At 42.8% G+C, this 26,114-nt stretch overlaps 2 protein-coding genes and 1 long non-coding RNA gene across 10 annotated transcripts in view; 2 read left to right on the top strand and 1 right to left on the bottom strand.

The window, feature by feature from the left end:
- The window catches only part of LOC129815056 (rho GTPase-activating protein 39-like), a 53,041-nt gene extending 44,099 nt beyond the window's left edge, over positions 1-8,942 (top strand). For 2 of the 3 annotated variants that reach the window (XM_055868368.1, XM_055868366.1), the window contains exons 4-10: positions 1,579-2,248; positions 2,443-2,532; positions 5,089-5,162; positions 5,542-5,741; positions 6,517-6,608; positions 6,683-6,852; positions 7,077-8,942. In XM_055868368.1, coding sequence (XP_055724343.1) covers positions 1,579-2,248; positions 2,443-2,532; positions 5,089-5,162; positions 5,542-5,741; positions 6,517-6,608; positions 6,683-6,852; positions 7,077-7,271 — 1,491 coding nt within the window. In that variant the 3' untranslated portion in view covers positions 7,272-8,942. The remainder of the gene's footprint in view (positions 1-1,578; positions 2,249-2,442; positions 2,533-5,088; positions 5,163-5,541; positions 5,742-6,516; positions 6,609-6,682; positions 6,853-7,076) is intronic. The other variant, XM_055868367.1, reaches the window with a different exon arrangement.
- On the bottom strand, positions 3,200-9,918 carry LOC129815058 (uncharacterized). The gene is made up of 2 exons (XR_008753386.1): positions 9,828-9,918; positions 3,200-9,138 (listed from the first exon to the last, which is right to left on the bottom strand). It is a non-coding gene; the product is annotated as an uncharacterized LOC129815058 (long non-coding RNA).
- Positions 9,330-26,082, top strand: LOC129815057 (PHD finger protein 20-like). Of its 6 annotated transcripts, XM_055868370.1 has the most exons (18): positions 9,330-9,650; positions 10,663-10,749; positions 12,161-12,264; positions 12,455-12,626; positions 12,792-12,876; positions 16,359-16,435; positions 17,952-18,561; positions 18,813-18,863; positions 18,956-19,225; positions 19,303-19,524; positions 19,706-19,804; positions 20,596-20,751; positions 21,713-21,891; positions 22,638-22,737; positions 22,905-23,100; positions 23,224-23,683; positions 23,894-24,059; positions 24,304-26,082. In XM_055868370.1, exons 2-18 carry the CDS (start codon positions 10,720-10,722, stop codon positions 24,444-24,446), a joined length of 3,120 nt encoding a protein of 1,039 aa, XP_055724345.1. In that variant the 5' UTR covers positions 9,330-9,650; positions 10,663-10,719; the 3' UTR covers positions 24,447-26,082. The 6 variants fall into 6 exon arrangements, with proteins under 6 accessions (XP_055724345.1, XP_055724347.1, XP_055724348.1 ...); XM_055868372.1 differs by lacking the exon at positions 10,663-10,749 and having other exon boundaries at positions 9,331-9,650; positions 12,164-12,264; XM_055868373.1 differs by lacking the exon at positions 10,663-10,749 and having other exon boundaries at positions 9,331-9,650.
- The last annotated feature ends 32 nt before the right edge of the window (positions 26,083-26,114 follow it).

The raw sequence follows: 26,114 nt of genomic DNA, 5'->3' as shown, positions 1-26,114 counted from the left end.
CTAATAAGTCTTGAGGTTCAGTTGAAATTTAAATTAAGTCCTGAAATCAATAAGACTGGCGATAGAATCTGACTGAGAGAAACATAAGGTGCCGGGAAGATGCAACACTTTAAACATTCCAATCAGGAGCGTCAGGCTCAGAAGCCCCAGTCTCAGAAGCTCCACTGGACCAATATATGGCCCAGGCATGGTGCCTGTGAGCTTAGCGCTACCTGTCCCCCTCTGACTGTACTAGACCTGGCCAACGCAGCAGGCCCCTGTCCCCCTGTGACAGCTCTCTGCCTGGGTATCAGGAGCCCGGGCCAAGCGTGGGAGAGCCAGGACATGGCTCCCCCTGGTCAGGAAGGAGGGCCACTGTGGCCCAGATGGCACAAGTTTGGCAGGGAGAGCTGAGTACGGGTGGGGTTCAGAGGCTGGTGCCATGAGGGGTTGGTACTGAAGCAATCGCATTTATACAAATATTGGAAACAAGCCCCTAATCCTGTCCTGAAATGTTCCACAGACCTGCTGTTATATCATGATACACACAGATTTGCTCGTACAGAATGCACACACACACTATTGGTTGTTGACTATACCTCATGTGAAGCTTTGGCTGCATTGGTCTATCCTTTCAGAAGCAGAACATGTACTTCTTATTTTATTTTTTTAAACAGTGAACCCAGTGGTTTAAAGCCAGCATGGAAATGTGATCTGTTTTGAATGTGTAATCTATACAACTCTGAATATTTGATACAGAAATGTTTTATTTAACTCTGCTGTTGAATTATCACCATGTCACGGTGCATCTGTAAGCTATCTGTGTATAAGAGAAGAGGAATTATAGAACGTATCATTCATACTGTAAATGTTCCTTTGCCTAGTTAAACTTGCCCGTGGTTCCATTTGATCTTAAACAGTGACCCATACCACTCATTTAACACCATTAAGACCATATGACCATAAAGAAGTGCCGCCAAACCCAAATCTGGAGATCTACACTATTTGATCAGGAACCCTAAATATAAGTTCCAGACTGTCTGGCACACTTTACTACTATATTACATAATAGTCAAATTAAAGAGATATGCTGAACGTTTTATGTTCAGATAGTACATTCCTGCTGTGAATTGGCCTGGGTTTCTTGTTGTTCCTGGATGTTTCTCTGACCAGAGCTGCATTACTGGTTTGGTTTTTGCTGTGAGGAGCAGTGACTGTGGACAGGGCTCCGTATAGGCAGAAATCCCACTTGGGATCAGACGAAGGATTTGCACATGTAGTCTTAAAGGAGCAGTGGGTCAGGCAGAAAAGAGGTAGGGCCTCTCATGTCACTCTATGCTCCTCACCTGCTCCTGATGAAAAAGTCCATTTAGATATTGGGGAATTTTTGGTGGACGCGGCTTTAGAAAATGTATGTGCCGGTCCTGCAACAATTCCCCCTCGAGCCCTCGCATTGCAGAGCAAAGGTAAAGCAGCCTCGTCGACACTGAAGAGACTGCAGCTGTGGACATCCATACATACTGCTGCACTGACGCTTTCTCTTTCCCTCTCTCTTCCCTCTTTTCTCCTCTGTTTTCCCTCTCTCTCTCTCCCCTGAAGGTGGGAACCCTGGAACTGAAGGCTCAGTTGGACATCAGGAAGAAAGGTATGGTGGACGGACGAACAGGCTCACTGGGCCCCCATCACCAACGCTCCGTCTCCCATGACAACATAGAGGGAGAAGGAAGAGGAGGAATAGGAGGCTCCTACCACCAGCTCTCTTACGCCACCCTGCGCAAGCCCCCGCCCCCAGACACCTCAGGCATGGCGGACTGGGCCAGCAAGCACCTGAACATGCACACCCAGGGCCTGTTCCGCCGCCGTGTCTCCATCGCCAACATGCTCTCCTGGAACCGCGGCTCCATCAAGAAGCCCATGCTGGTGACCAGCGACCGCGCTGTGAGGAAGGAGGCCTGTGAGATGTTCAAGCTGGTCCAGGCCTACATGGGAGACCGGCCCTCACGGCTGGACCGTCGCCACGCCGCCCTGCTCATCGTCACAAAGTGCTGGGGCATGCAGGGCCTGAGGGATGAGCTGTATGTGCAGCTGGTGAGGCAGACCACGGGCAACACCAGCCCTAGGAGCCTGGCTGCAGGCTGGGAGCTGATGGCTGTCAGCCTGGCCTTCTTCGCCCCCTCTCCCAAGTTCCGCTGCTACTTGGAGGGATACATCCAGAGGCACACGGATCCGAGCAGTGACAAGAAACGTGAGTCTCAGACTGAGCAACAGGGTGGGTCACCTTTCTCTCTTTGTTTCGTCACTGTCTGTGTGTCTGTCAGTATCAGCATGATGGGTATAGCTTGACGTGTGTGAGGATTTTGAAGTGTTTTTTTCCCTCTCCTCTTCTCTCCTGTTTGCTCTTCGAGGATGTTATTTGATTTTCTAAATAGCCTTTTAACCTCTGCCTTATTTCCTGGTTTCCAGTGGCTCAGTTCATACTAGACCAGCAGGACATGAAGCTGAAGAAGAACTCAAAGTCCAGAAAGAAACGGAAACAGAACACAGATGAAGAAGGTAGGTCACTTAGGCAGCATTATAAAGATGTATGTTTGGTATGGGATGAGTTTTCCTAAGGAGGACATATGTTGGAGAGTGCTGAAGTGAGAGACCAATCATTTATTTATTATTTTCTCATGGGTAAGAAACCATTACATATCAAACATAGTTCATATCTCACTGCAGATTAAGAATTTGGGAGTGAAATAGAAATTTGTTATGATTTGTCACTTGACTACGATGCTAAAATGCAGAACTTCCCTGGTAGATGTATTAAATGGTTTTCACAAAATACCAGTGGAGGTGGTAAGAGAGCTGAAGGATAAGAATTTCTATAGAGATACAATAGGGGGCCATGTTAGTGTTCCCCTCTGGCAGCCCCACATTGCGATTTAGGTAGCCTACTCACTGCACTGAGCCCAGTAGACAGGTTGCCTGACAACGGCACGAAAATGATGCGCGCGCATCGCAGGGGTAAAAAGGCTGTGTGTTATGATTCTAGACGGCAAGATAGCTGGCAACAATGACAAGAAGCTGTCATGTGGGGAATCGTAGGTGGCTCGTTTCAGTTTGTTGTATTGTTATTGATACCATGTCTTGTTTTCACTGGTGTCATGTCTACTAAAATGGCTAAAATTCACTGGCTAGCTAACAACAACTTCAACAATGTTTGAGAGACAAGTGCTCATTCTGCAAATGCATTTATGTTTCCAATAAACATTCAAAGAGGAAATATAGTTTACATGTTGTCAACAATCTTTTGATTCTAAGTCAATCCTGTCTGTTTTGCCCTAAACCTGCACACTCATTAGTCTTGTTGCTATAGGGCAACCCACAATATCAGCTGTGATGATGTCACCAGAGAGGAACCTACCCGTCTAGTGGCAGTGACCACACTGGTGAACCCACACACATTGTACATCAATGACTGTAACATCGACCTCTTGTACACCCTGGACAACATCAGTGAATCACAGGCCATGAGGAATGGCTACCGTTCATGGGAGTGACTCACTGTAGAGGTCTTGAGATAGAGGCGGGAATAATGACTTGAGGGAAAGGGCTATTGCATTGCTCACGACGTGGACCCACCAGCCAACCACAAGGGAAAGCCTCCTCACGAACAGCATAATGAGAGCTGCTGTCTGGATAGACGAGCTGAAGTGAAGGGTGGTGTTGTGACCACGGCACGGAGCAGCTGTGAGCAGAGTGGTGGGAGGGAGTAAGTGTGTGGGAACTGGAGGCCTCTTGTCTGGGCTTGGAAGGGCTTTTCTTGGGCCTAGGCTGGTCTGAGGCGGGCCTTGCTTACTTGGGTTTAAAAACTTTGCTGAGGTAGCGTCACTAAACTGATACCTCGGGAGAATCGAACAGATATAGGCAGACCGTCTGAACCAAGAAGTTAACAGGTGTCATCATTACAGGATTTGCCTTCTGCTCTTAATCCTCTGAGGGGTGATTTTCTCATGGGCTCTGGTTGCTTCGTTGTTGTTTTGCCTTATCAAAACAACATTTTCATTTGGACCACCGCTGGTGTTAAAACCTGCTCTCAGGCTGGGTAAAGAAAGTAGTCCAACTCTTGCTTTTCTTCCCCTAATGATTAGTTAATTCAGGGAATCTTGGGAAAAACAGTGTGTTTTCCCTGAGATCAATGGGAAATTATCGTTATGATCTCTGTAATTAGCTGTAATTAGTCAAACTGGGCCAGATTAACGATGGCGGTGTACATGCATGACAGTCAGTCACCTGTTTGCTATAAATCCAGGGTCTTTCAGTCTAGAGAACATTCCAGGAAGGATATTTTTCATTGCAGCACAAAATTCTCCATCTGGCCAGGGCTCAGCCACCTGAGAGTTCTCTGGGAAGGAAGGGAGATGGTTGGGATCCCATGGGTGTGATAGGGAGGCTCTGGGAAGGAAGTGGAGACCTGTTTTATGTGTACATTTTAGTTACCACAGTGACGACGGCCTGTAGTACGGAAATTATGCGATTCTCTTAGGAAGTGGCTCATAAATTTGGAGCATGATTGTTGAGTGCCTTGTTCCATTACTTTTTGAGGCAGAGTCATGATTATTTAATTCCTCAAATGTATCTTACTTCAGAAAATACACCCAAGTACAGGGAACGAGGCAGACCGATAGTTTGGGTCTGTAGGTAGGGGTACTGCTCCCTCCAGTGTACTACTAAGTGTCTGTCTGATGAATCAGCTGGGACAGGATGTGCTGGCTGGATGGCTCCATTCTCCCAGCTTTTCTTTCTATACCGGGACCGTTGAGACATGTATACTCTGATCCCCTTATGCCAGAATCACACAGCCAGCATATCTCCAATTACTGCCTCGGAAATATCTGACATCTATGGGAACAAATTGCGTGTCCATTTAGTGAGGAATTGTTCAACCCTTTTATCTGTTGTTTTGGTTGAAAACCAAGGTTCCTTAGAGGATTCACTCACTGAGCAGACGTATCTGAAGGTGTGACGTGCAGCTATAATAAGAGCTGTATTTCCCATGGTGTTGGGTTACTGAGTCGCATTCCTCAGTGTTACATTGGCCCTGTCTTCCTTCTCTCTTCACAGGTCTGCCCATCAGCACGTATGCAAAGTTCTGCTATCGCAAACTACAGAAAGTGGCCATAACTGGAGGCAAAAAGGTGAGTTGAGAAGTGAGCATGGCAAAGGGGCAGGAAATGACAAGGGAAAATAGTATTTGTCATAAACCAAGGTATTTAAAAATGCCCAAATAGAGCATGCAGTCAAAACTCAACCCTACCCTGAATGTCCCTATTTGTTTAATACTCAAAGGGTTCCTAACCAATACAGATGTTGATAAAGAGATTAATAATGCTAGAAAGATAAACATGGACATTAGTCAGAAACATATCATGGATAGATTCTTAATCACAGGGCTTAACATACACACAAGACAGTCTATTTCAGATATAATCTTTGATGTTAACAGTCATAGACAAAGTATTACATGAACAGTGTAAAATATAGTCCTAGTAGTCACACTCTGAACCTCCCCTGCAGGGTCTTCGTAAGCCAACTCTGGAGGAGATTGACCACAGCAGACGGGCCATTGTGACCCCCTCCCTGTTTGGCAGCTCCTTGGACGAGGTGATGGAGCGCCAGAGTGAACTCTTCCCAGACAGGAAGCTACCCTGGGTACAGGTGCAGCTCTCCCAATACGTCCTGGCACTGGGAGGGGCCCAGACTGAGGGCATCTTCAGGTGAGACAGATGGGCAGGGTCAGCAAATCACCTCATTGGACTTAGGGTATTCATCAATGAGGTATGGGTTTGTGTTTAGCAGGGTCGGGGTCATAAAAGGAGATCTAGTGAGGATCTAGACAAATGTATGCCAGCCTTGGTGGGTGGTCTCCTGAAGCAGCACAGTTTAAAGCAAACATTCCCTGTGTACTCTACAGTAAAGAGATGGACAGCAGAGCAAACATTGCATACCACTGCTCAAGAGCCCCTGGAGACCAGCAATGTTTCATTTGATACTTTATAAAAATGTGTTTACATTTTTGTTTTTGCATGAGGCCATGGGCTTTCAATCACGTTGTTAGAGCTATTCTCATATCTGTGATTTGTGAGTATTTTGTTTGGTCTGTATTTCTGTAGATTATTCTATTAGATTTTAATTTGTTTGGAGGAGTATTTATTCTCAACATAAACGTTATACCCCACCCACTACAATGTTTCATGGGCGATAAGGAGCTTTGGTCGATTTTTTTCTCTTCTCCTACTCCAGCTAATACAGAACAGGCCTATTCACCATGGTTGTTATCATGGTCAGTCCCTAAATCCAAACAAATTCCGCCAATTAACAACATGATACTCCCAGTGCCGTTTGAGTCATGATAACCGTTTCACCATGTTATAATGGGTTTTCAAGCTATGCCACTGAACATACCTGTAGATTGGTAATAGTGGGGGTTATAGTTCCCCCTAGTGGCCATGCAGTGCAACTGAATACTGAATTAGAACGCTTGTTCTGAAGGGTGCCTGGAGATATCGATGAAGTCAACGCATTGAAGCTCCAGGTCGACCAATGGCGGATCCCAGAAAACCTCTCAGACCCCAACGTACCTGGTGAGTTAGTCTGTACCTCTGCTATTATCTGTGCGAGTGTGTGTTAGTGTTAACACTGTCACCGTCTCCTCTAGCCTCCCTGATGAAGCTTTGGTATCGTGAGTTGGAGGAGCCTCTCATCCCCATGGCCTTCTACAAGCAGTGTGTCAGTAACTATGACGACCCTGTGGCAGCCATTACTGTTGTACAGTGTTTGCCTGAGCTCAACAGACTGGTGCTGTGCTACTTCATCCACTTCCTGCAGGTAATAACCACGACACAGAACACCACAGCTAATACAATACAGTCATACTGACACAACTATTATCATATTCAACATTGGAGATATGGTCATTGGTCAGGAAGTTGAAATGGAACAAATCACTACAAACTCATTAATTTGTCCTTAGTCAATCTGTTTCAAGTTACATACTTCGCCTTCAGTCCCTAATGATTTTTCACCCTCTCTCCCACACTAATTATCCCCAGGTGTTTGCTCAGCCTGCTAATGTGTCTGTTACTAAGATGGATGTCAATAACCTTGCCATGGTGATGGCCCCCAACTGCCTCCGCTGCCAGTCTGATGACCCACGAATCATCTTTGAGAACACACGCAAGGAAATGTCTTTCCTGCGCATGCTCATCGTTCACCTGGACACCAGTTTCATTGAGGGCGTTGTGTAGACTGACTCCCTTGACACCACGTGCCCCAGTGTCACTGAGAGATTCACTCTGCTCTGCGAAGCCCGCCCCACTCCATTGACCTATCAAAAAACACACACACTGGAAATCATACTGTAACAATACCAGAGTTAATCATGTCTGTCTTCAAAGGCAGGGTCATAAGAAGATAAGCGAGAACCCAGATGTCTCACCACTGAGTACTGTACGTAACACTGTCACTTGACCCATCCTCTATCCTACTTTCTGACTGCAGAACAATACATCTGTGCCTACTTCATAGGTGACATTGTGTGTGTTATGTGATGGAAACACCACAATTATTGCACACAAAAAGACTACAAATTACTTTACATCATAGGGACCGCATTTTATCCAGTTCATTTTGCTGACTTTTTTGAAACTGCATGTAAAATCTGATTTTCCTCCTACATTTATAACTGAATGTGAAGTGCCATTGTTTCGTTGCTGGATATGGGCTGTGCAGGAGGAGTCTCATATGGTTAGTACAGGATGGACATTGTCATCAGGAAACAGACCCAGGGTCCCCTCCTTATATCTATTTGGCCTCTTGTATGTATGTGTGTCTGTGTGTGTTTGAGTTCTAGAGACTCAGCCTCCAGTTCTTATTTACAAATGAGAAAAAATATATAATTTAAAAATAAGCTTGCCTGTGATGTTTTTAGTAGTTCTATCAACAAGACTGCATCAGTCTCACTGCTATGTTGGTGATTTTATCTGAAAAAAACTGTTCCACCACAGCCATTTTGATATAGAGCCACAGTCTATAGTCCGACTACAGTCGAGCCACAGTCAGAGCGTACATTTCAAAGTACAAACTGGAAGCAATAAGACCATGTGTTTTGGAGCTTGTGTAAAATGCCCGTTTTAGTGGTCTCCTCAACAGTGTGTGTTGTGCAATAACAACCCTCTGATTTTCAACTGCTGAGGGAGGATGTTATAAATGTATTCTGGTACATGTATGTACTGTGTGTATGGGAGATCTATTCGGCAGCAGGTAGCCTAGCAGTTAGAGCTTTGGGCCAGTAACCGGAAAGGTCGCTGGTTGGAATGCCTGAGCCGACTAGGTGAAAAATCTGTTGACGTGCCCTTGAGCAAGACACTTAATCCTAATTTGCTCCAGGGGTGCCGTACTACTATGGCTGACCCTGTAAAACACTTCACTGCATTTATCCAGTGTGTGACAAAAATAAATGTTTTGTTGTTGCAATACACCAATATTGAAAGAGGCATAAACACATGTGTAAAGTAGTAGCACTATCACTTCTTTTCGCCATAGATATTTTGGCTCAGGTGTTCTGTTAAAACGGGTGTAGTGATAACTGCTCTCTGCTTCCCTCGCTAACTGAAAGTCTGATTTTCACATGCGTCCAAACTATGATGTAGTAAACTAAAAATGTAGATAAGACACTCCCTGGAAGCTTTCCTGTGTAAATAATGCTTGTAAATAGTAATAGTAACTGGCTGTATTTTCAAATGATCCACGATAAAGATGAACCTTCCTGTTTTTGTAATTACTCCTAATTTCCCTCCTGCAAGCTTGCCTTTGAAAATAGTACTGATTCAACCACTCATTGTTTGTGTGTGTTATGTGAACATACCCTCTGTTATTCTATGAAATGATTGTTCAAGGAAAATAAAGGTTTAATTGTAGACTGGTTATCAGACATTTACTGGATTACGTGTATAAAAATGTATATGTTATTGGGGCTATTTCCTAATAGCATTCCCCTTTATTAATGTCTTGTCCAAATGTGTTGTACCGTCTGATTTTTCTGTTTGAGTATTGTAACGTTGGCCGACATGGTCCTCAGTTCTTTATGGTTGTCTTGTCATTGTCCTTATCGTCCTGGAAATTAAAACAAATATAGTGGATATTTTTGTACATAAGAATGTAATGCAGAAGTTGCAGTAAATTAACATTCTGATTTTTTTTTTAAATAAAGTGTTAAGTCTTCTAAATAAAGAAAATAGCCTATTTCGGAGTAAAATCGAGCACTATTCAAGAAACAATACCCTGACGATGCAGCAGCAGCCAGCCAGCAATTAGCTATGTTACTAATACGATGTAATATAGCCCAGCCTACTATTGATGTAAATTTGCCATTCGCTGTACATGCCGTATAGGCAGGCTTACGACTGTAAAAGTAATTTACTTATGTATAGCCTGCAAATAGCCTCTACCATGCATATCTGGAACAGAAGGTATATTTAATACATGCGTAGTTGCGCGCCGGTAGTGCGAATGCATCGAGAAAAAATTCAACTGCGTGCTCTCGAATCAGAAGCGGAGGCACCACACGAGAGGATTTTATCACACGCTGCACATCACCATTGGAAACCCAGTATCCAGAAATCAAGGTAACATTTGACATCAGTTTTCTGCAACATTTTAGTCATTAGTATTTGCGACAGAATAGAAAAGGGTTTTATGCATCAATAACACAAAACATTGTGTAATCTGAATGCGGCATGACGCTTCTGTTTCCTAAACAAATAACATTTAAAGACTTGTAATGTAGATTTGTTTTGGCTTACGGATATCTTATACTGTTTGGTGTAAGGTAGACTCGTCATTGTTTCGGTGGCTTCAGGGAAGTTTAAAGTGCTCTATTTCCATGCCGTATTTACCGTAACAAAACGTGTGGCCAGGCGTAGAGGCCCGATCCTCTTATGAATGACAGTCTGAATGGCCTGTAAAATTTCTCAAGTCCGCCCCTATCATACCGCTTAACCAATTAGCTTTATTCAAGTCACTGACAAACTACAGTGAAATATATTCAAGACTCCTTATAGAATATCGGAAGATAAACTGTCAGAAACGAATCCACAAAAGGCAGCTTTGAATTGTATAAAATCATATGCATCTTATTTACGCCTTACTTTGGAGTGGATGCTGGGTGACTGCTGACGTGCAAGCAGCGCTGCCAAATAATGGAGAGAGAAAAACATGGCAATTTACAGGATTAGGCTATATTTCAACATTTTATCGGCAATTAGCCTTCTATGGTTATGTTACATAGTTAATGTAAAGCCATGGACTATAGTAGGCCTATAGTTGAAGCCAAGGTCCAAGTTGAAAATGATTTTCACCCTTATCGAGTCTGAGATAAACAACTGACGTGTATTGCGCGTCATTGAGGTCGCTTCCGTGCGTTTTGAGCCTCTCTCCACCAGAAAGAATTATGCCCTATTCGTTCACAAATGCTTCGTCGGAGTATATGTTTATGGAACCTACATAACGTAGATTCATGTTATCCATGTATGTTACATAAGCAACTGGCCTACATAACTAGCTTAATCTAATTTCAGAGACCATTTGCATTGCTATTGTCTCCCATTGTTTCAATATGTGGAATGTTCGCCTGACCAGAAAACACGTGGGTTGCCAAGTAGTGTGAAGATATCCGGCTACTATTGTTGCATTTAAATGGACTATGCTCAAAGTCTCTACCCAAAGGTGAGTTATTCCTCCCGAAATTAGGCTAATGTATTGCAAAGATCTGTTTAGAATCGTGTGATTGTGTTTGACAATGCTATATGATACAAAGTATTCAGGGCGCGAGACACAATGTAACGCTCTGCAATCGACCAGACAATGGACTATTTTGAGTAGCATAGATTTTGTTTGAGCAGATTTAGTCATCAAAAGCAACATTTTTGTCAATTTGACCGAATTGGAATCCAGTCATGAATCATCACACTATGATCACTCCAGTTGGACAAAAGGATACAGAATAGACAGTGTCGGAATTTCTAATCGTGCTGCCCAAGTCTTTGAAAGCTGTCTGGCTCTTGAACTCGTTATTAGGTACTGGCTGCACACAATTCTCGAGACAGGGATTAGACAGTATTGCTATAAAATAGATGGAGTAAGGGTTACATACAGATGCTTCAAAGAGGAAGGTTTGCGCGCTGTTGAGGATTGCGTTAAGCATATAACGTTATGTGTTTCTTTGCTAAGTGTTTTCGTTTGATAAACATTGGAGCCTGATAGCCTAAATGACGGAGCAGACATATTTGCTAACATAAACGAATGTCAAGCCATTTTAAGGGTGTCAATGGGGTTATGCCATTTTTGGATGAGCACCATATTTAAGGGCCTTTCACATCGCTCATTATGTAGTACGACTTTGCTTAAAATCTTATTAAACGTCTATGTAGTGCTTATGACTACTTTATGGATGCCCTATAATGCCTTATGTTGTTATTTCTTCGTTTTTATTTATTTAGATTATACACACTACAATGTTTACACCTATCTTTGGATGCAACAATCTAAGATTTTAGATATAGCTTAGAACTACATGGTGTCAACACACCTTTTAGACTTGGGGCTAAATTCCACTGTCTGCCCTGCCAACATTGTTGCTCAGTCGTTGGTCTTTTGTAATCATTGTGGAATCCCCTCATGTGTCTACTGCTACAATACTAACTTCAGTAATTATAGTTTTTATTCCCCATGTGTCTACATACATACAGTAGTTATTGTTGGGTACACACAGTATTGTGTTCCTGTATTTATGGAATAATTCCCTTTTCTCTCAGCCATACAGACAAGCCTCATCCCTGTTCTCTCACCTCTTCCTGGCAGTCCACTCAGCAAAATGACTAAGACCCTTTGCGCCATTGTTTGTTTTCACTTTCCACCACTATGATTCATTATGTAACAAGTAAATGCTGATCAAAAGAAATTGAGAACTAACTAAATTCTCCACTGATTATGGAGTCAGGCCTTTTTTGTATTTAAGCCAGTTCGCTCTAATCCAGTCTCTAGACCAGTACGAACTCACGTTCGTACTTGGCAGTTTTAAGAACTAGAAGTATATGTGTGTCTGGTCTTTAACCAAGTACAACTGTGTGTCTGTCAGCAGGAGGTGGATGTGGGCATGATGAGCAAGATGCCACCTAACAGAAGAGGGATAACTTTTGAGGTGGGAGCAGCGCTAGAGGCCAGAGACACCCTCAAAAACTGGTGAGTCATGCTTCTGTTCCTCCATCACTCTCTCTCATTCTCAGTACAGTATGTCTTTATCTGCCTGCACTCTCTTTGTTGCTTTCCTCAGCTATTTTTCAGTCTTTGTCTTTCTCTCTTGTCTTTCTGTTATCCAGTTCAGTTGCTTTGCTCCCATCTCAGTCACCCCTCATATATCCCCTGCTCCTAGGTATCCGGCCAACATAGAGAAGATTGACTATAATGATGAGAAGATCCTGATCCACTACCGTCAGTGGAGCCACCGCTATGATGAGTGGTTTGACTGGACCAGCCCCTACCTGAGACCTGTAGAGAGGATCCAGCTGAGACGACAGGGACTGCTGGACGACGATCCTATCCCTGTAAGAGAGGGACTCTACTTACTTACTCTCCCAACTAGATCCCTACTGATTGCTCTGCTTAGCTTTACCTGGTCTTCTGTTTGCTCCGCCTACTTCTATTTGATGTCATTTGCTCAGGCTGATACTGGATCCATGTGTGACACTTCCTTTCATTTGTCTCTTCAGGGATTTCATGTAAATGACAAGGTCCTCGCCAGTTGGTCCGATTGCCGCTTCTACCCTGCCAAGGTCTTAGCAGTCAATAAAGATGGTGAGTGGTTTGGAAGTACACTCGTATGCATATTGAAGGGATTTGTGTGTTCTGTTCTGCAGAACAGTGTTCTGTACCATCACTCATTCATATATCTTTATGTACATATTCTTCATCCCTTTACACTTGTGTGTATAAGGTAGTTGTTGTGAAATTGTTAGGTTAGATTACTCGTTGGTTATTACGGCATTGTCGGAACTAGAAGCACAAGCATTTCGCTACACTCACATTAACATCTGCTAACCATGTGTATGTGACAAATAAATAATAGAGGACCACAATGGAAATAAGTCTCTTGACGTTTTTGTGTTTGTATCCTCAACAATTTTGTTATGTACAGTTGAAGTCGGAAGTTTACATACACTTAGGTTGGAGTCATTAAAACTCGTTTTTCAACCACATCACAAATGTCTTATTAATAACTTATTATGGCTGGTGGCAGTATTGAGTAGCTTGGATGAATAAGGTGCCCAGAGTAAACTGCCTGCTACTCAGTCCCAGAAGCTAAGATGTGCATATTATTAGTATATTTGGATAGAAAACTCTGAAGTTTCTAAAACTGTTTGATGATGTCTGTGCGTATAACAGAACTCATATGGCAGTCAAAAACCTGAGTAAAAATCCAACCAGGAAGTTGGAAATCTGAGGTTTGTAGTTTTTCAAATCATTGCCTATCGAATATACAGTGGGATATTGGTCATATTGCACTTCCTACGGCTTCCACTAGATGTCAACAGTCTTTAGAACCTTGTTTGATGCTTCTACTGTGAAGGAGGGGGGACTGAGGGCTCTTTGAGTCAGGGGTCTGGCAGAGTGCCGTGAGCTAACCATGTGTGTTCACGTGAGAGTTAGCTTGAGTTCCATTGCATTTCTGAAGACAAAGGAATTCTCCGGTTGAAACATTATTGAAGATTTATGATAAAAACATCCTAAAGATTGATTCTATATATCGTTTGACATGTTTCTACGGACTGTAACGGAACTTTTGGACGTTGTCTGCTCGCGCCTCATGAATTTGGATTACTGGGCTAAACGCGCAAACAAAAATGAGGTATTTGGACATAAATGATGTACTTTACCGAACAAATCAAACATTTATTGTGGAACTGGGATTCCTGGGAGTGCATTCTGATGAAGATCATCAAAGGTAAGTGAATATTTATAACGCTATTTCTGACTTCTGTTGACTCCAACATGGTTTTGTTGTCTGAGTGCTGTACTCAGATTATTGCATGGTTTGCTTTTTCTGTAAAGTTTTTTTGAAATCTGACACGGTGGTTGCATTAAGGAGAGGTATATCTCTAATTCTGTGCATAACACAAGTTTATGATGACTATTTCTGTAAATTGATGTGGCTCTCTGCAAAATCACTGGATGTTTTGAAGCAAAACATTACTGAACGTAACGCGCCAATGTAAACTGAGATTTTGGGATATAAATATGCACTTTATCGAACAAAACATACATGTATTGTGTAACATGAAGTCCTATGTGTGTCATCTGATGAATATCATCAAAGGTTAGTGATTAATTTTATATCTATTTCTGCTTTTTGTGACTCCTGTCTTTGGCTGGAAAAATGGCTGTGTTTTTCTGTGACTAGGTACTGACCTAACATAATCGTTTGGTGTGCTTTTGTCGTAAAGCCTTTTTGAAATCGGACACTGTGGTGGGATTAACAACACGTTTATCTTTAAAATGATGTGAAATACTTGTATGTTGGAGGAATTTTAATTATGAGATTTCTGTTTGAATTTGGCGCCCTGCGCTTTCACTGGCTGTTGTCAAATCGATCCCGTTAGCCGATCTTAGCCATAAGACGTTTTAACAAACTATAGTTTGGCAAGTCAGTTAGAACATCTATTTTGTGCATGACACAAGTCATTTTTCCAACAATTGTTTACAGACAGATTATTTCACTTATAATTCACTGTCTCACAATTCCAGTGGGTCAGAAGTTTACATACACTAAATTGACTGTGCCTTTAAACAGCCTGGAAAATTCCAGAAAATGATGTCATGGCTTTAGAAGCTTCTGATAGGCTAATTGACATAATTTGAGTTAATTGGAGGTGTACCTGTGGATGTATTGCAAGGCCTACCTTCAAACTCAGTGCCTCTTTGCTTGACATCATGGGAAAATCAAAAGAAATCAGCCAAGACCTCAGAAAAAATATTGTAGACCTCCACAAGTCTGGTTCATCCTTGGGAGCAATTTCCAAATGCCTGAAGGTACCACGTTAATCTGTACAAACAATAGTACGAAAGTATAAACACCATGGGACCATGCAGCCATCATACCGCTCAGGAAGGAGCGTCTCCTAGAGATGAACGTACTTTAGTGCGAAAAGTGCAAATCAATCAAAGAACAGCAGCAAAGGACCTTGTGAACTGCTGGAGGAAATAGGTACAAAAGTATCTATATCCACAGTAAAACGAGTCCTATATCGACATAACCTGAAAGGCTGCTTAGCAAGGAAGAAGCCACTGCTCCAAAACTGACATAAAAAAGCCAGACTACAGTTTGAACTGCACATGGGGACAAAGATCGTACTTTTTGGAGAAATGTCTTCTGGTCTGATGAAACAAAAATAGAACTGTTTGGCCATAATGACCATAGTTATGTTTGGAGGAAAAAGGTGGAGGCTTGCAAGCCGAAGAACACCATCCCAACCGTGAAGCACGGGGGTGGCAGCATCATGTTGTGGGGTGCTTTGCAGCAGGAGGGACTGGTACACTTCAAAATAGATGGCATCATGAGGAAGGAAAATGATGTGGATATGTTGAAGCAACATCTGAAGACATCAGTCAGGAAGTTAAAGCTTAGACGCAAATGGGTCTTCCAAATGGACAATGACCCCAAGCATACTTCAAAGTTGTGGCAAAATGGCTTAAAGACAACAAAGTTAAGGTATTGGAGTGGCCATCACAAGCCCTGACCTCAATCCTATAGAAAATTTGTGGGCAGAACTGAAAAAGTGTGTGCGAGCAAGGAGGCCTACAAACCTGACTCAGTTACACCAGCTCTGTCAGGAGGAATGGGCCAAAATTCACCCAACTTATTGTGGAAAACTTGTGGAAGGCTACCCGAAATGTTTGACCCAAGTTAAATAATTTAAAGGCATTGCTACCAAATACTAATTGAGTGAATGTAAACTTCTGACCCACTAGGAATGTGATGAAAGAAATAAAAGCTGAAATAAATCATTCTCTTATTATTCTGACATTTCACATTCTTAAAATAAAGTGGTGATACTAACTGACCTAAGACAGGGAATTTTTTACTTGGATTAAATGTCAGGAATTGTGAAAGACTGATTTTAAATGTATTTGGTTAAGGTTTATGTAAACTTCCGACTTCAACTGTATATATACAGTACCAGTCAAAAGTTTGGAGATATATGTTGCCTGGTGTAACATTTTTAAGTTGTTAAATAAAATAAAGCATCAACCTGATCCATCTGATCTCCATTTGCCCTCAGCATCTTACAGTGTGAAGTTTTATGATGGAGTCGTCCAGACAGTGAAGGGGATCCACGTGAAGCCTTTTGTCAGAGAGGTGAGCTCTTTGTTTCCTTCTCTCAGCAGGGACTGTCAATTGTTTCTACCTGCTCAAAGGGCACATACAGTGCCTTCAGAAAATATTCACACCCCTTGACTTTTCCACATTTTGTTGTGACAAAATGAGTTTAAAATTGATTAAATTGACATTTTGTGTCAATGGCCTACACACAATACCCCATAATGTCAAAGTGGAATTATGTTTTTAGAAATGTTTACAAATTAATAAATGAACAGTTGAAATGTCTTGAGTTAATAAGTATTCAACCCCTTTGTAATGGCAAGCCTAAATAAATTCAAGAGTAAAAATGTGCTTAACAAGTCACATAATAAGTTGCATTAACACACTGTGTGCAATAATAGTGTTTAACATGATTTTTTTATTGACTACCTCATCTCTGTACTACCACATCAAATTATCTGTAAGGTCCGTCAGTCGAGCAGTGAATTTCAAACACAGATTCAACCACAAAGATCAGGGAGGTGTCTGGTCACAAAGAAGGGCACCTATTGGTAGATGGGTAAAAATAACAACATTGTAGTTACTCCACATTACTAACCTAATTGACAGACTGAAAAGAATGAAGCCTGTATAGAATAAAAATATTCCAAAACATGCATTCGGTTTGCAATAAGGCACTAAAGTAAAACTGCAAAAAATGTGGCAAAGAAGTTAACTTTATGTCCTGAATACAAAGTGTTATGTCCAACACATCACTGAGAACCACTCTTCATATTTTCAAGCGTGGTGGTGGCTGCATCATGTTATGGGTATGCTTGTCATCTGCAAGAACTACAGAGTTTTTTTAGGATAAAAAGAAACAGAATAGAGCTAAGCACAGGCAAAATCCTAGAGGAAAACCTGGTTCAGTCTGCTTTCCAACAGACAATGGGAGACAAATTCACATATCAGCAGGACAATAACCTAAAACACAAGGCCAAATATACACTGGAGTTGTTTACGAAGATGACATTGAATGTTCCTGGGTGGCTTTGATACAGTTTTAACTTAAATCAGCTTGAAAATCTATGGCAAGACTTGAAAATGGCTGTCTAGTAATGATCAACAACCAACTTGACAGAGGTTGAAGAATTTTTAAAAGAACAATGTGCAAATATTGTACAATCCAGGTGTGCAAAGCTCTTAGAGACTTACCCAAAAAGACTCCAACTGTAATCGCTGCCAAAGGTGATTCTGACATGTATGGACTCGGGTGTACATACTTATGTAAATTAGATATTTCTGTATTTCGTATTCAATAAATGTGCAAAAATGTATAAAAACATGTTTTCACTTTGTCATTATGGTGTATTGTGTGTAGATGGGTGAGAATTTTTTTTAAAATTCAGGCTGTAACACAACAAAATGTGGAATAAGTCAAGGGGTATGAATACTTTCTTTAGGCACTGTCTGTTCATTTTGTGTTGGCTTGCCATGCAAAGGGTCACATTTCTGTGGGTCATACTTTGCATTATTTTCATCTCTTTTCATCCCCCTCTTTTCCTGGAAATAGAGAGGAGGAGGGAAGACTCGGTCTGCTGAGAGGAACAGAGTCAGGAAGCACCAGAATGGCAGAGACAGGAGGCCTCAGGAAAACAGCCCCAAGAATAAAAGGGCCAGACGCAGTACCTCTGACCTGGAGGGAGACAGCGAGACCGAGGATAATAATGATGTTGATGAATGGTACAAGAGGGAGGAACAGGAGAAGACCAAGAGGAAGGATGGTGAGGTGGATGTCACCAAAGAGAGTCCACCCGCGATTAAGCAGGAGGAGCATACAGAGCAGCATGCAGGACAGAACGACCTCCGGGATCACATGACAGCCACTGTGGGCCCGAACGGAGTGAAGGTGGAAGAAGACCGAGGACAGAGTGAGGAGAGGTCTACTCATAATTTAAATGGAGGGATAAAAAAAGAGGTGGAAATGAAAACTGAGTACACAGTCTTGAGCTCACCTAATGAACCTAAGCTATCCACTGAGCCACCCAATCAGATGTCAACACTGACAGGGCCAGTGTCTATCCCATTACCCTCAGCTTTGTCCACCAATGACGGAGTGGAGCAGAAGGCAGCGAGCCAACCGGATAGCTCAAAATCTGCACCACTGGACCTCCCAGTGAAACGTAAGACAACCCTCTTCATCACTATACAATATTCATCACTAATCACTATACAAAAGGACTTATTCCCAAATAATGGAAGCTGTCACTGCAGTTATATTTCAAGGTTCTGTCCACATTTCAAGTCGTCAAAATAGTATAGGTTTGAATATATTTATGAGAATTCTGAAAGAGTGAAGTGTTTTTAATTTGTTGTTGAACGTCGTCAGTCAGTGATTGTCAGTTTTATATGGTCTCTTTGTCTTTTGTTCCAGCAATAAGGAAGCAGGGTTTTCACAACCCCAATAGATTCAGCAGAGAGCCATGTGAGTTCTCCCCCTGCACTGTGTTAGATCAGTTTACATGTTTCTTTCCACTACTAGCTGTTTGTCCTTACATGTCTCCATTGTGTTTTCAGTGTACAGAGTGATCAAAAACCAGCCTCCCCCAGTCCTGTCCATCAACTTGGACCACAACCCGTTTAAATGCAGCGCTGTGGGTTGCACCAAGTCGTTCCGCAAGGCCAAACTGCTTCACTACCACATGAAGTACTACCACGGAGAGGACCAGCAGCTAGAGGACGACCTCAGCCCCACCAGGAGCGTCCAGACCCAGGCCTCAGAGAAGCACCCCTCCCCTACCACTCTGGAGAGTCCTAAGAGGAGACGCACCTTCTCTGCCTCAATGCGTAAGTGTAAACAAATGGCTGTAGATAGATTTACCCAAAGTTTTAGTCATAATAATGTTTTTTTCTATGCATGGCAGACTCCACTGTGCACAGTCCTATCAGAACTCCCCCGTCTCCACGTAGTGAGGCAAAATCAATGAGCAGACGCACGTCGGTGCCACCTGCTGTCAGCACAGAGCCAACACAGAGCCAGCAGCAGAGGGCACTGCTGAGGGAGAAGAGCAAAGAGAACCAGCTGGACAGGAATGGCCAGAGACCGGTGGCGACAGAGACGTTTATGAGCAGTGGCATGGACTTAGGTGTGTATAAAATGGAGACGTGGAAAGATCTAAAGAGAGGGCTTAAATAGGTCAATAATGTTCACTTTCTCTAAATGTGACACAACAGGAATATTGTGAAATTTGACATGCTCTAGTGTTTGTAACGCGTTCAGGATCTAAAGCACTCTCTTAACTCTTGGTTCACTCTGTGTCACTCCAGGATTGGTGAAAGAACGAGACCGGCTGAAGGATAAGAAACAGACCAACTTCCTTCACGTTAAACTGAAGAAAAAGAAGAAGAAAAAGAAGGCCAAGTCTGGTAAGAAGGGGACTCTAGTCACCCTACTGTTCTGAATGGGGCTTGTGTCCTGTTGATCAGCTGCATGTGCAACGCTTCATTCAGGCCGTGGGAAGGCCCCTGAGCACAGAGCCATCCTGCATTCCTCTTGGTGTGGTAGGTGTAGGTCTGTGTTGGATTATCACTAAAACTACCTGTCCTCACTACTGGCCTATACCGCTTCATCAGTCAAATAGCCACTGCTCATTTCATTTGCATCAGCAGTCTTGTGCTTTTACCTCCTTTTTCACTGACTTTTAATGATTTGCACATCTTTGGCTCATGTTTGGTTCATATAATAACACATTAGGCTAGGAAGGCCTTTATTATGGATTTAATAATCATCTCACTAATCTGTGAAAAGTCTAATGCTGACCACAGGCCACTGTGACAGCACTTCTCTAACCAAGTTTGAACCGCTATTGGTCTATTGACCTATTTTAAATTCACTGTGAGTGGATAACACTTGTTATAACACCTTTTATGAGGATAGTTTATTCACTATGCACAATTAGACTATATTTACATTGTTTTGGCCAGTTCACCTCTCAGAAATACTCAAGTAGAGGTATTTCCATTTGTGGTTTCTTTGTTATAAGGAAATATTTCCCTACCAATAATAGTATCTTTAGCTGTAAACATCAGAATTCTGTTTTATATAGTGTCTGTTTGTCCCCCCCCAATAGAGTTATCTCTTGTTTGTCCTCATCAGCAAGTCCAAAGTTGACATTTTGTTCTGCGTCTGCTTCCCCCTCCCTCCCCTTTATTAACAGAGTACACAGGTAGTGAGGAGAATATTGACATCTCAATATTCGATTTCCAGTCCAAATTGAATTTGCCACTCAAATTCCCCCTCTCACACAATCACAAGCCTGAGTCATACCACTGCAGGCCCGGATACAACCAGTCAGAGCAGATACACGTGGATGGTGGGTATCAGTGTGTGTATGTTATGTGTGTGTGTGTCGCTCTCTCCCTTTTGCCATTATTCTTTGCCTGATTTCAATCCAAGTCATTTGTCCTTGGCTTCGACCTGTATCTTTTCAATTCTGTATTAAACCAATGTTGCTAATTATTTTCCACACTTACTGGCGTGAAAAGCAAACAAACTGTTGTCACAGTTGAGGACTGATTCTATGGTTTATTGATAGAATCGAGGGCCTTTTTTTTGCTGCTATGGCTTGCTTTATACTCGTTATTGTGCAACATACGGTTTGTTATAAGTCCAACCCACAGAGCTATGCATAAGGGATATACAGGTAACTGCCAAATGAAAGGAAACACCAACAAAGTGTCTTACTAGGACGTTGTGCCACCACAAGATTCCAGAACAGCATATATGTGCCGTGGCATAGAGACACACACACACACACACCCTTTAAACCCCTATGCTCCTTTGAGACCCCTCTTAAAGTCACTGGGATCTCTTCTAGCCATGGTAGCCAAAACAATGGGCAACTGGGTATTTTTATACATGACCCTAAGCATGATTGGATGGTTAATTGCTTAATTAACTCAGGAACCACACCTGTGTAGAAGCACCTGCTTTCAATATACTTTGTATCCCTCATTTACTCAAGTGTTTCCTTTATTTTGGCACTTAAATGTACGTTAAAATACTGTGGATGAAATTAGCTATAGTTTCCTCCTATATTTTCTACCATTATTGCTGGTGTTACAATATTCTCTTCATCAAACACGTCATTTGGATGTAAATGATATTATCTTCTGGGGACTCACATTGAGAAATATACTGTTTGGTATGAAACTAGCTCATGGAAAAAATATAGATATCTGTAGTATTGTAATGTTTCTAAAAGAGATGAGAGTCATCTTGACCAGGATTGTTTGTATTAGTTAACCTTTTCCATTCCTTGATTTCCACTCTAGATGAGGATAGCATCAGTGATTGGTCAACTGACAGCTGTGGGTGGAGTGATGAGCAGGGGGCGGAGCTGGACGTCACTACTCCACCCCTGAATCTGGGCTCTGTTGCCTTGGAGACGGGCGCTCAGGAGATTGTGCGTTGCGTCTGTGAGGTGGAAGAGGAAAACGACTTCATGATACAAGTGAGCTACCTTGGGGTTTTACCTGGCTCTAGCCCAAACCTCCCTCCAATACACATCAGTGAGACTGCGAGACTAGTGGATTCCTACCAACTATATATTTAAATCAATCACATTTGTCAAATGGCACATAATCTCTCGGAGACAGATTCTGCGTGTATACCCAAGAATCTGTCGCGACAGGATGGAATGCGTAGGTTAACGAGGAGCAGTAGTTCAGGTGTTATGATAGTGATGGTTTGACGATACTGATGGTGTGCCGGGACTTTTACCGTTGTGACTAGATGGAGTTAGGACTACAGTTGGGTTAGGCCTCAGGCCTACTGGATGGAGTTAGGCCTCATGTTGGGACTACACTTATTGACAATTGGAGCATTTTCACTAAGCCTAACCCTTTTCCTACCCTTAACCTCATTCACATAACCTGCTACGTTAATTCTCCCAACTTGCCGTGTTAGTTCTAACCTGCTATGTAAACAAACCATCAGCCTTGACAAACTATCAGTGTCACCACATCAGTGTTTGGGTTTTCATCCCTGATTATTTGGACGTATCAGGGTTGGGGAAAGGCAGTCCTTAAACGATAGTTCTGGAGTTAACCCGAGATTAAATAGCACCTAACTGAAGGCCAAGCCCATCTCTGATTCTCTGAAGCAAGCTCAGGCCAACCATTGGCCAAAACTTTGATTTGCATGATTAAGTAGTTGATAGTAACTCTGCTCCCTGGCCTTGTCTCTTGTCTCCCCCAGTGTGAGGAGTGTCTGTGCTGGCAGCATGGCACCTGCATGGGCCTCCTGGAGGAGAACGTCCCAGACAAATACGCCTGCTACGTCTGCCGAGACCCACAAGGTGAGAGCCAGAAACACACAACTGGGATTGCTAGTAAATCCATCGCAGGTTTCTCCACAGGCGTTTAAAAGAGGCTCACACTAAACTAAATAAGCCAGTACATTTAACTGTAATTTTTCTGGATGTGTCTTATGATATCATGTGAGCCTTCATGATCTTTGTTCCAGGTCAGAGGCAGAGCCTGCGGTACTGGTATGACCGTGATTGGCTGAGCAGCGGTCACATGTACGGTCTGTCCTTCCTGGATGAAAACTACTCCCACCAGAATGCAAAGAAGATTGCAGCAACACACCAGCTACTAGGAGACGTCCACCGTGTGGTGGAGGTGCTCAATGGCCTGCAGCTCAAGATGAGCATCCTACAGTAAGTAGAGGAATAGAATGGGAAAAACTATCTATCTATACACTAATATGAATGAATATCTTATATCCTTATAAAATGGGTAGAGTCTGTATGGAGTCTGAATGCCCCTGTGTGGCCCTGTAGTACCCAAACCCACCCAGACTTGCGGCTGTGGTGCCAGCCCTGGAAGCGGGCAGAGAGGCCCTGGAGGAGAGACGGCTCGGGGACGGGCACCGACGCAGCACCGTCTCCAGCGCCAACAGACGAGGGCTCAGAGAGGGACCACAAGAGTCTTGCGCGTGGGGGAGCAGAAGCTCTGATGTCAGCCGCCATGGAGAAGCTCAGTCGAGCCTCCTCTTCCACCTTCTCGCCCTACCAGTCGTTCCAGGACTCGTACATCATGAGTGAGCACTGCTACCAGAAGCCACGGGCGTACTACCCTGCGGTGGAGCAGAGGCTGGTGGTGGAGACCACACGGAGGGGCTCTGAGCTGGAGGACAGCCTGAGGAGTACTGAGGACCTGCTGGAGAGAGAGCAGCGCTATGGAGGCATGCTAGAGACAGCCAGGCCCAAAGCCCCCACACACCTGAACACTCACACCAAGGTTAGTGCTGTTTCAGCCCACACACACACTCCGTTCTATTTCAGCCAGTGATGTAGTGGTTAAACAATAGGTGGGTTTACAACTGTGATCGCCGGTTCTTGTTAAAAAACGAAAGCTTCCTATACTCTCTATCCATACATCCTGCATGCACAATACTATAGAGTGGTAGTCAACCTTATGACTGAAGCATCCTCTTTCCCATGTGTCCAGGGTTCAGATGTTGGTCGCTGGAGCCAGGCCGAGGTGAAGATGGAGGGAGGGGACGGAGACGGCAGTAGCCAGCAGCACCAGTGGCAGATCAACCTGCTGGATCACATAGATGCCGTACAGGAAGAGGTCACTCACAGGATGGACTTCATCGAGAGGGAGCTGGATGGTGAGGCATGCCCTTTGTTTTCTGTCAGCAAGTAAAGCGTTTTGTTATGCCACTGATTGTATATGTACAATGGAAAAGGAGAAAAGGAGAGAATTTCAAGCAAAACAACTCAAGACATTGGCCTCTTACCTGTCACAAAGGTGTAGCCACAATCAATACATCTACTGTATATTAGAGGTTCCTCTCAGCTATGCATTTTACATGAGTGATTGACAGTGTTGTGTGTTCCATCTTTCCTCCTCAGTGTTGGAGAGTTGGCTGGACTACACAGGGGAGCTGGAGCCCCCAGAGCCTCTGGCCCGCCTGCCTCAGCTTAAACACAGCATGAAGCTGCTGCTAACCGAGCTGGCCAAGGTGCAGCAGATTGCCCTGTGCTGCTCCACATGAGGGCGCCAGTGAGCAGTGTGACATCCATATTCACAGACCAACACAGCACTCCCAAGAGACAATGCAGTGGAGAGCAACACTCACTGGTCTATCTATGGCATTTGGGGGTTGGACTGAGGAGAAATGACCAGATAATTTAATGCAAATGCACTTTCAGTATACTGCAGACTAGTGGGAGCATTTCATGGCATGGGGTAAAATGCTTGAGGATGACAGTTGGTGTTCCTCTGTAAGGCCTCTAGTCTGTACAGGGAAAAGCCCACTATGGAAATGTGCTGTATCATGGTCATTGCAGTAGGTATTGGATGGAGTCAATACAAGAGAGAACAAACGGGGACAGTTTATGATCGGATGGGTTTTGTTGGTGCAAACATGCATCATATTAATGCCTTGGTCTGAGGTTTTGTTTGAAGCTTGCTGTCATGTACTCCACAAATGGATGACCTGTACTATGTATTCAAAGACCTCACCTGAACTTCTGATAGACACACTGTCAATATTCATGACAGCTGTTAGAAACACTGTCCTTGGAGCCATATTTTGCAACTCTTTTTCCTTTCTCAATATTGTAAAGTACTTAGTCATTGATAATCTCGCATAATTATTAAGCTTATGTTTGCTGATCATGTGGATTGTTTTACAGAGCACAACCTTAATAAGGTTATAAATAGGGTGTGACAATACAAACTATATTCTTATATAATGGCACTGTATAGATAAGATTCATCTTTCAAATTTTACGTAGTGAATTTTTACTTTGTCTGTATTATAGACACTGGAGGGACAGTACACAGTTTGATGACGTGTGACGTTTCTGGATTTTTGTTTTCATATTGTTTAAATGTGGTTTCTTTCCAAAGCTAATGTCACTGTTGTATTTTGTTGATTCTGTGTATCTTCTCTTCTATCCTATTCACTCTCGTCTCGCGATATCGTCGCTCGAGTTCCTGCCCTACTACTTTGCAGATGCATACCAGATCTTAGAACGCCTGCAATAGGTGTAACATTTTAGCTAACCACCTCATGATATAGCAATCTAGTGCCCGACTGCAGTCTGACGTGGCACACAGCCATTGGTAAATGCAATGCAACGCCTGCCCTGCACATCTAGTCGGCCAGGAACTCAACCTTCAACTTTGCTTCACTTGTAGCCTTTGACTTTTGGCTTACTGCAAATGTTTGTGGAGATGTCTGCTACAACCTCAGCATTTTGTGTTCTGTTCTCAGTGGAAGACTTGTAACAGATCCACGATTTTCCTTTTCTTGTTTTTTTACCTGTACTGTTTATTTGCAATATTTTGTATTTCTTGTGTAAATACATCTGAATGTTTCCTGGGATGACTTTGTATTGGTGGTTATTTTTAAACATAGTCCTCCAAAGAGCCATACTGTACTAGTGGGTCAACCAGGTTAAGAACCAAACAAGATGTTGAAAAATGCAACATATGCTGGTACATAAATACACTATCTCATTGATATACAGTGCATTCAGAAAGTATTCAGACACCTTGACTATTTCCATATTTTGTTACATTATAGCCTTATTCTAAAATTGATTTTTTTTAATGTTTCAATGACAAAGCAAAAAAGGGTTATTTTTTCTTTCATGTATTAAAAATTAAAAAACATATCTGCATCTTGTTTCCATTGATCATCCTTGAGATGTTT

Source organism: Salvelinus fontinalis, chromosome 18, assembly GCF_029448725.1.
Source record: "Salvelinus fontinalis isolate EN_2023a chromosome 18, ASM2944872v1, whole genome shotgun sequence".
In the NCBI taxonomy this organism is placed as follows: domain Eukaryota; kingdom Metazoa; phylum Chordata; class Actinopteri; order Salmoniformes; family Salmonidae; genus Salvelinus; species Salvelinus fontinalis.
This window is presented reverse-complemented; position numbering and strand designations above follow the sequence as displayed.

What these genes read in the sequence shown, in the direction of transcription:
- LOC129815057 (XM_055868370.1), top strand. Translation starts at nt 10,720, where the DNA reads ATGGACTATGCTCAAAGTCTCTACCCAAAG. An exon ending in TGAAGCCTTTTGTCAGAGAG is followed by an intron (nt 16,436 to 17,951) that starts GTGAGCTCTTTG and finishes TCCTGGAAATAG; the next exon opens with AGAGGAGGAGGGAAGACTCG. An exon ending in ACCTGAACACTCACACCAAG is followed by an intron (nt 23,684 to 23,893) that starts GTTAGTGCTGTT and finishes CCATGTGTCCAG; the next exon opens with GGTTCAGATGTTGGTCGCTG.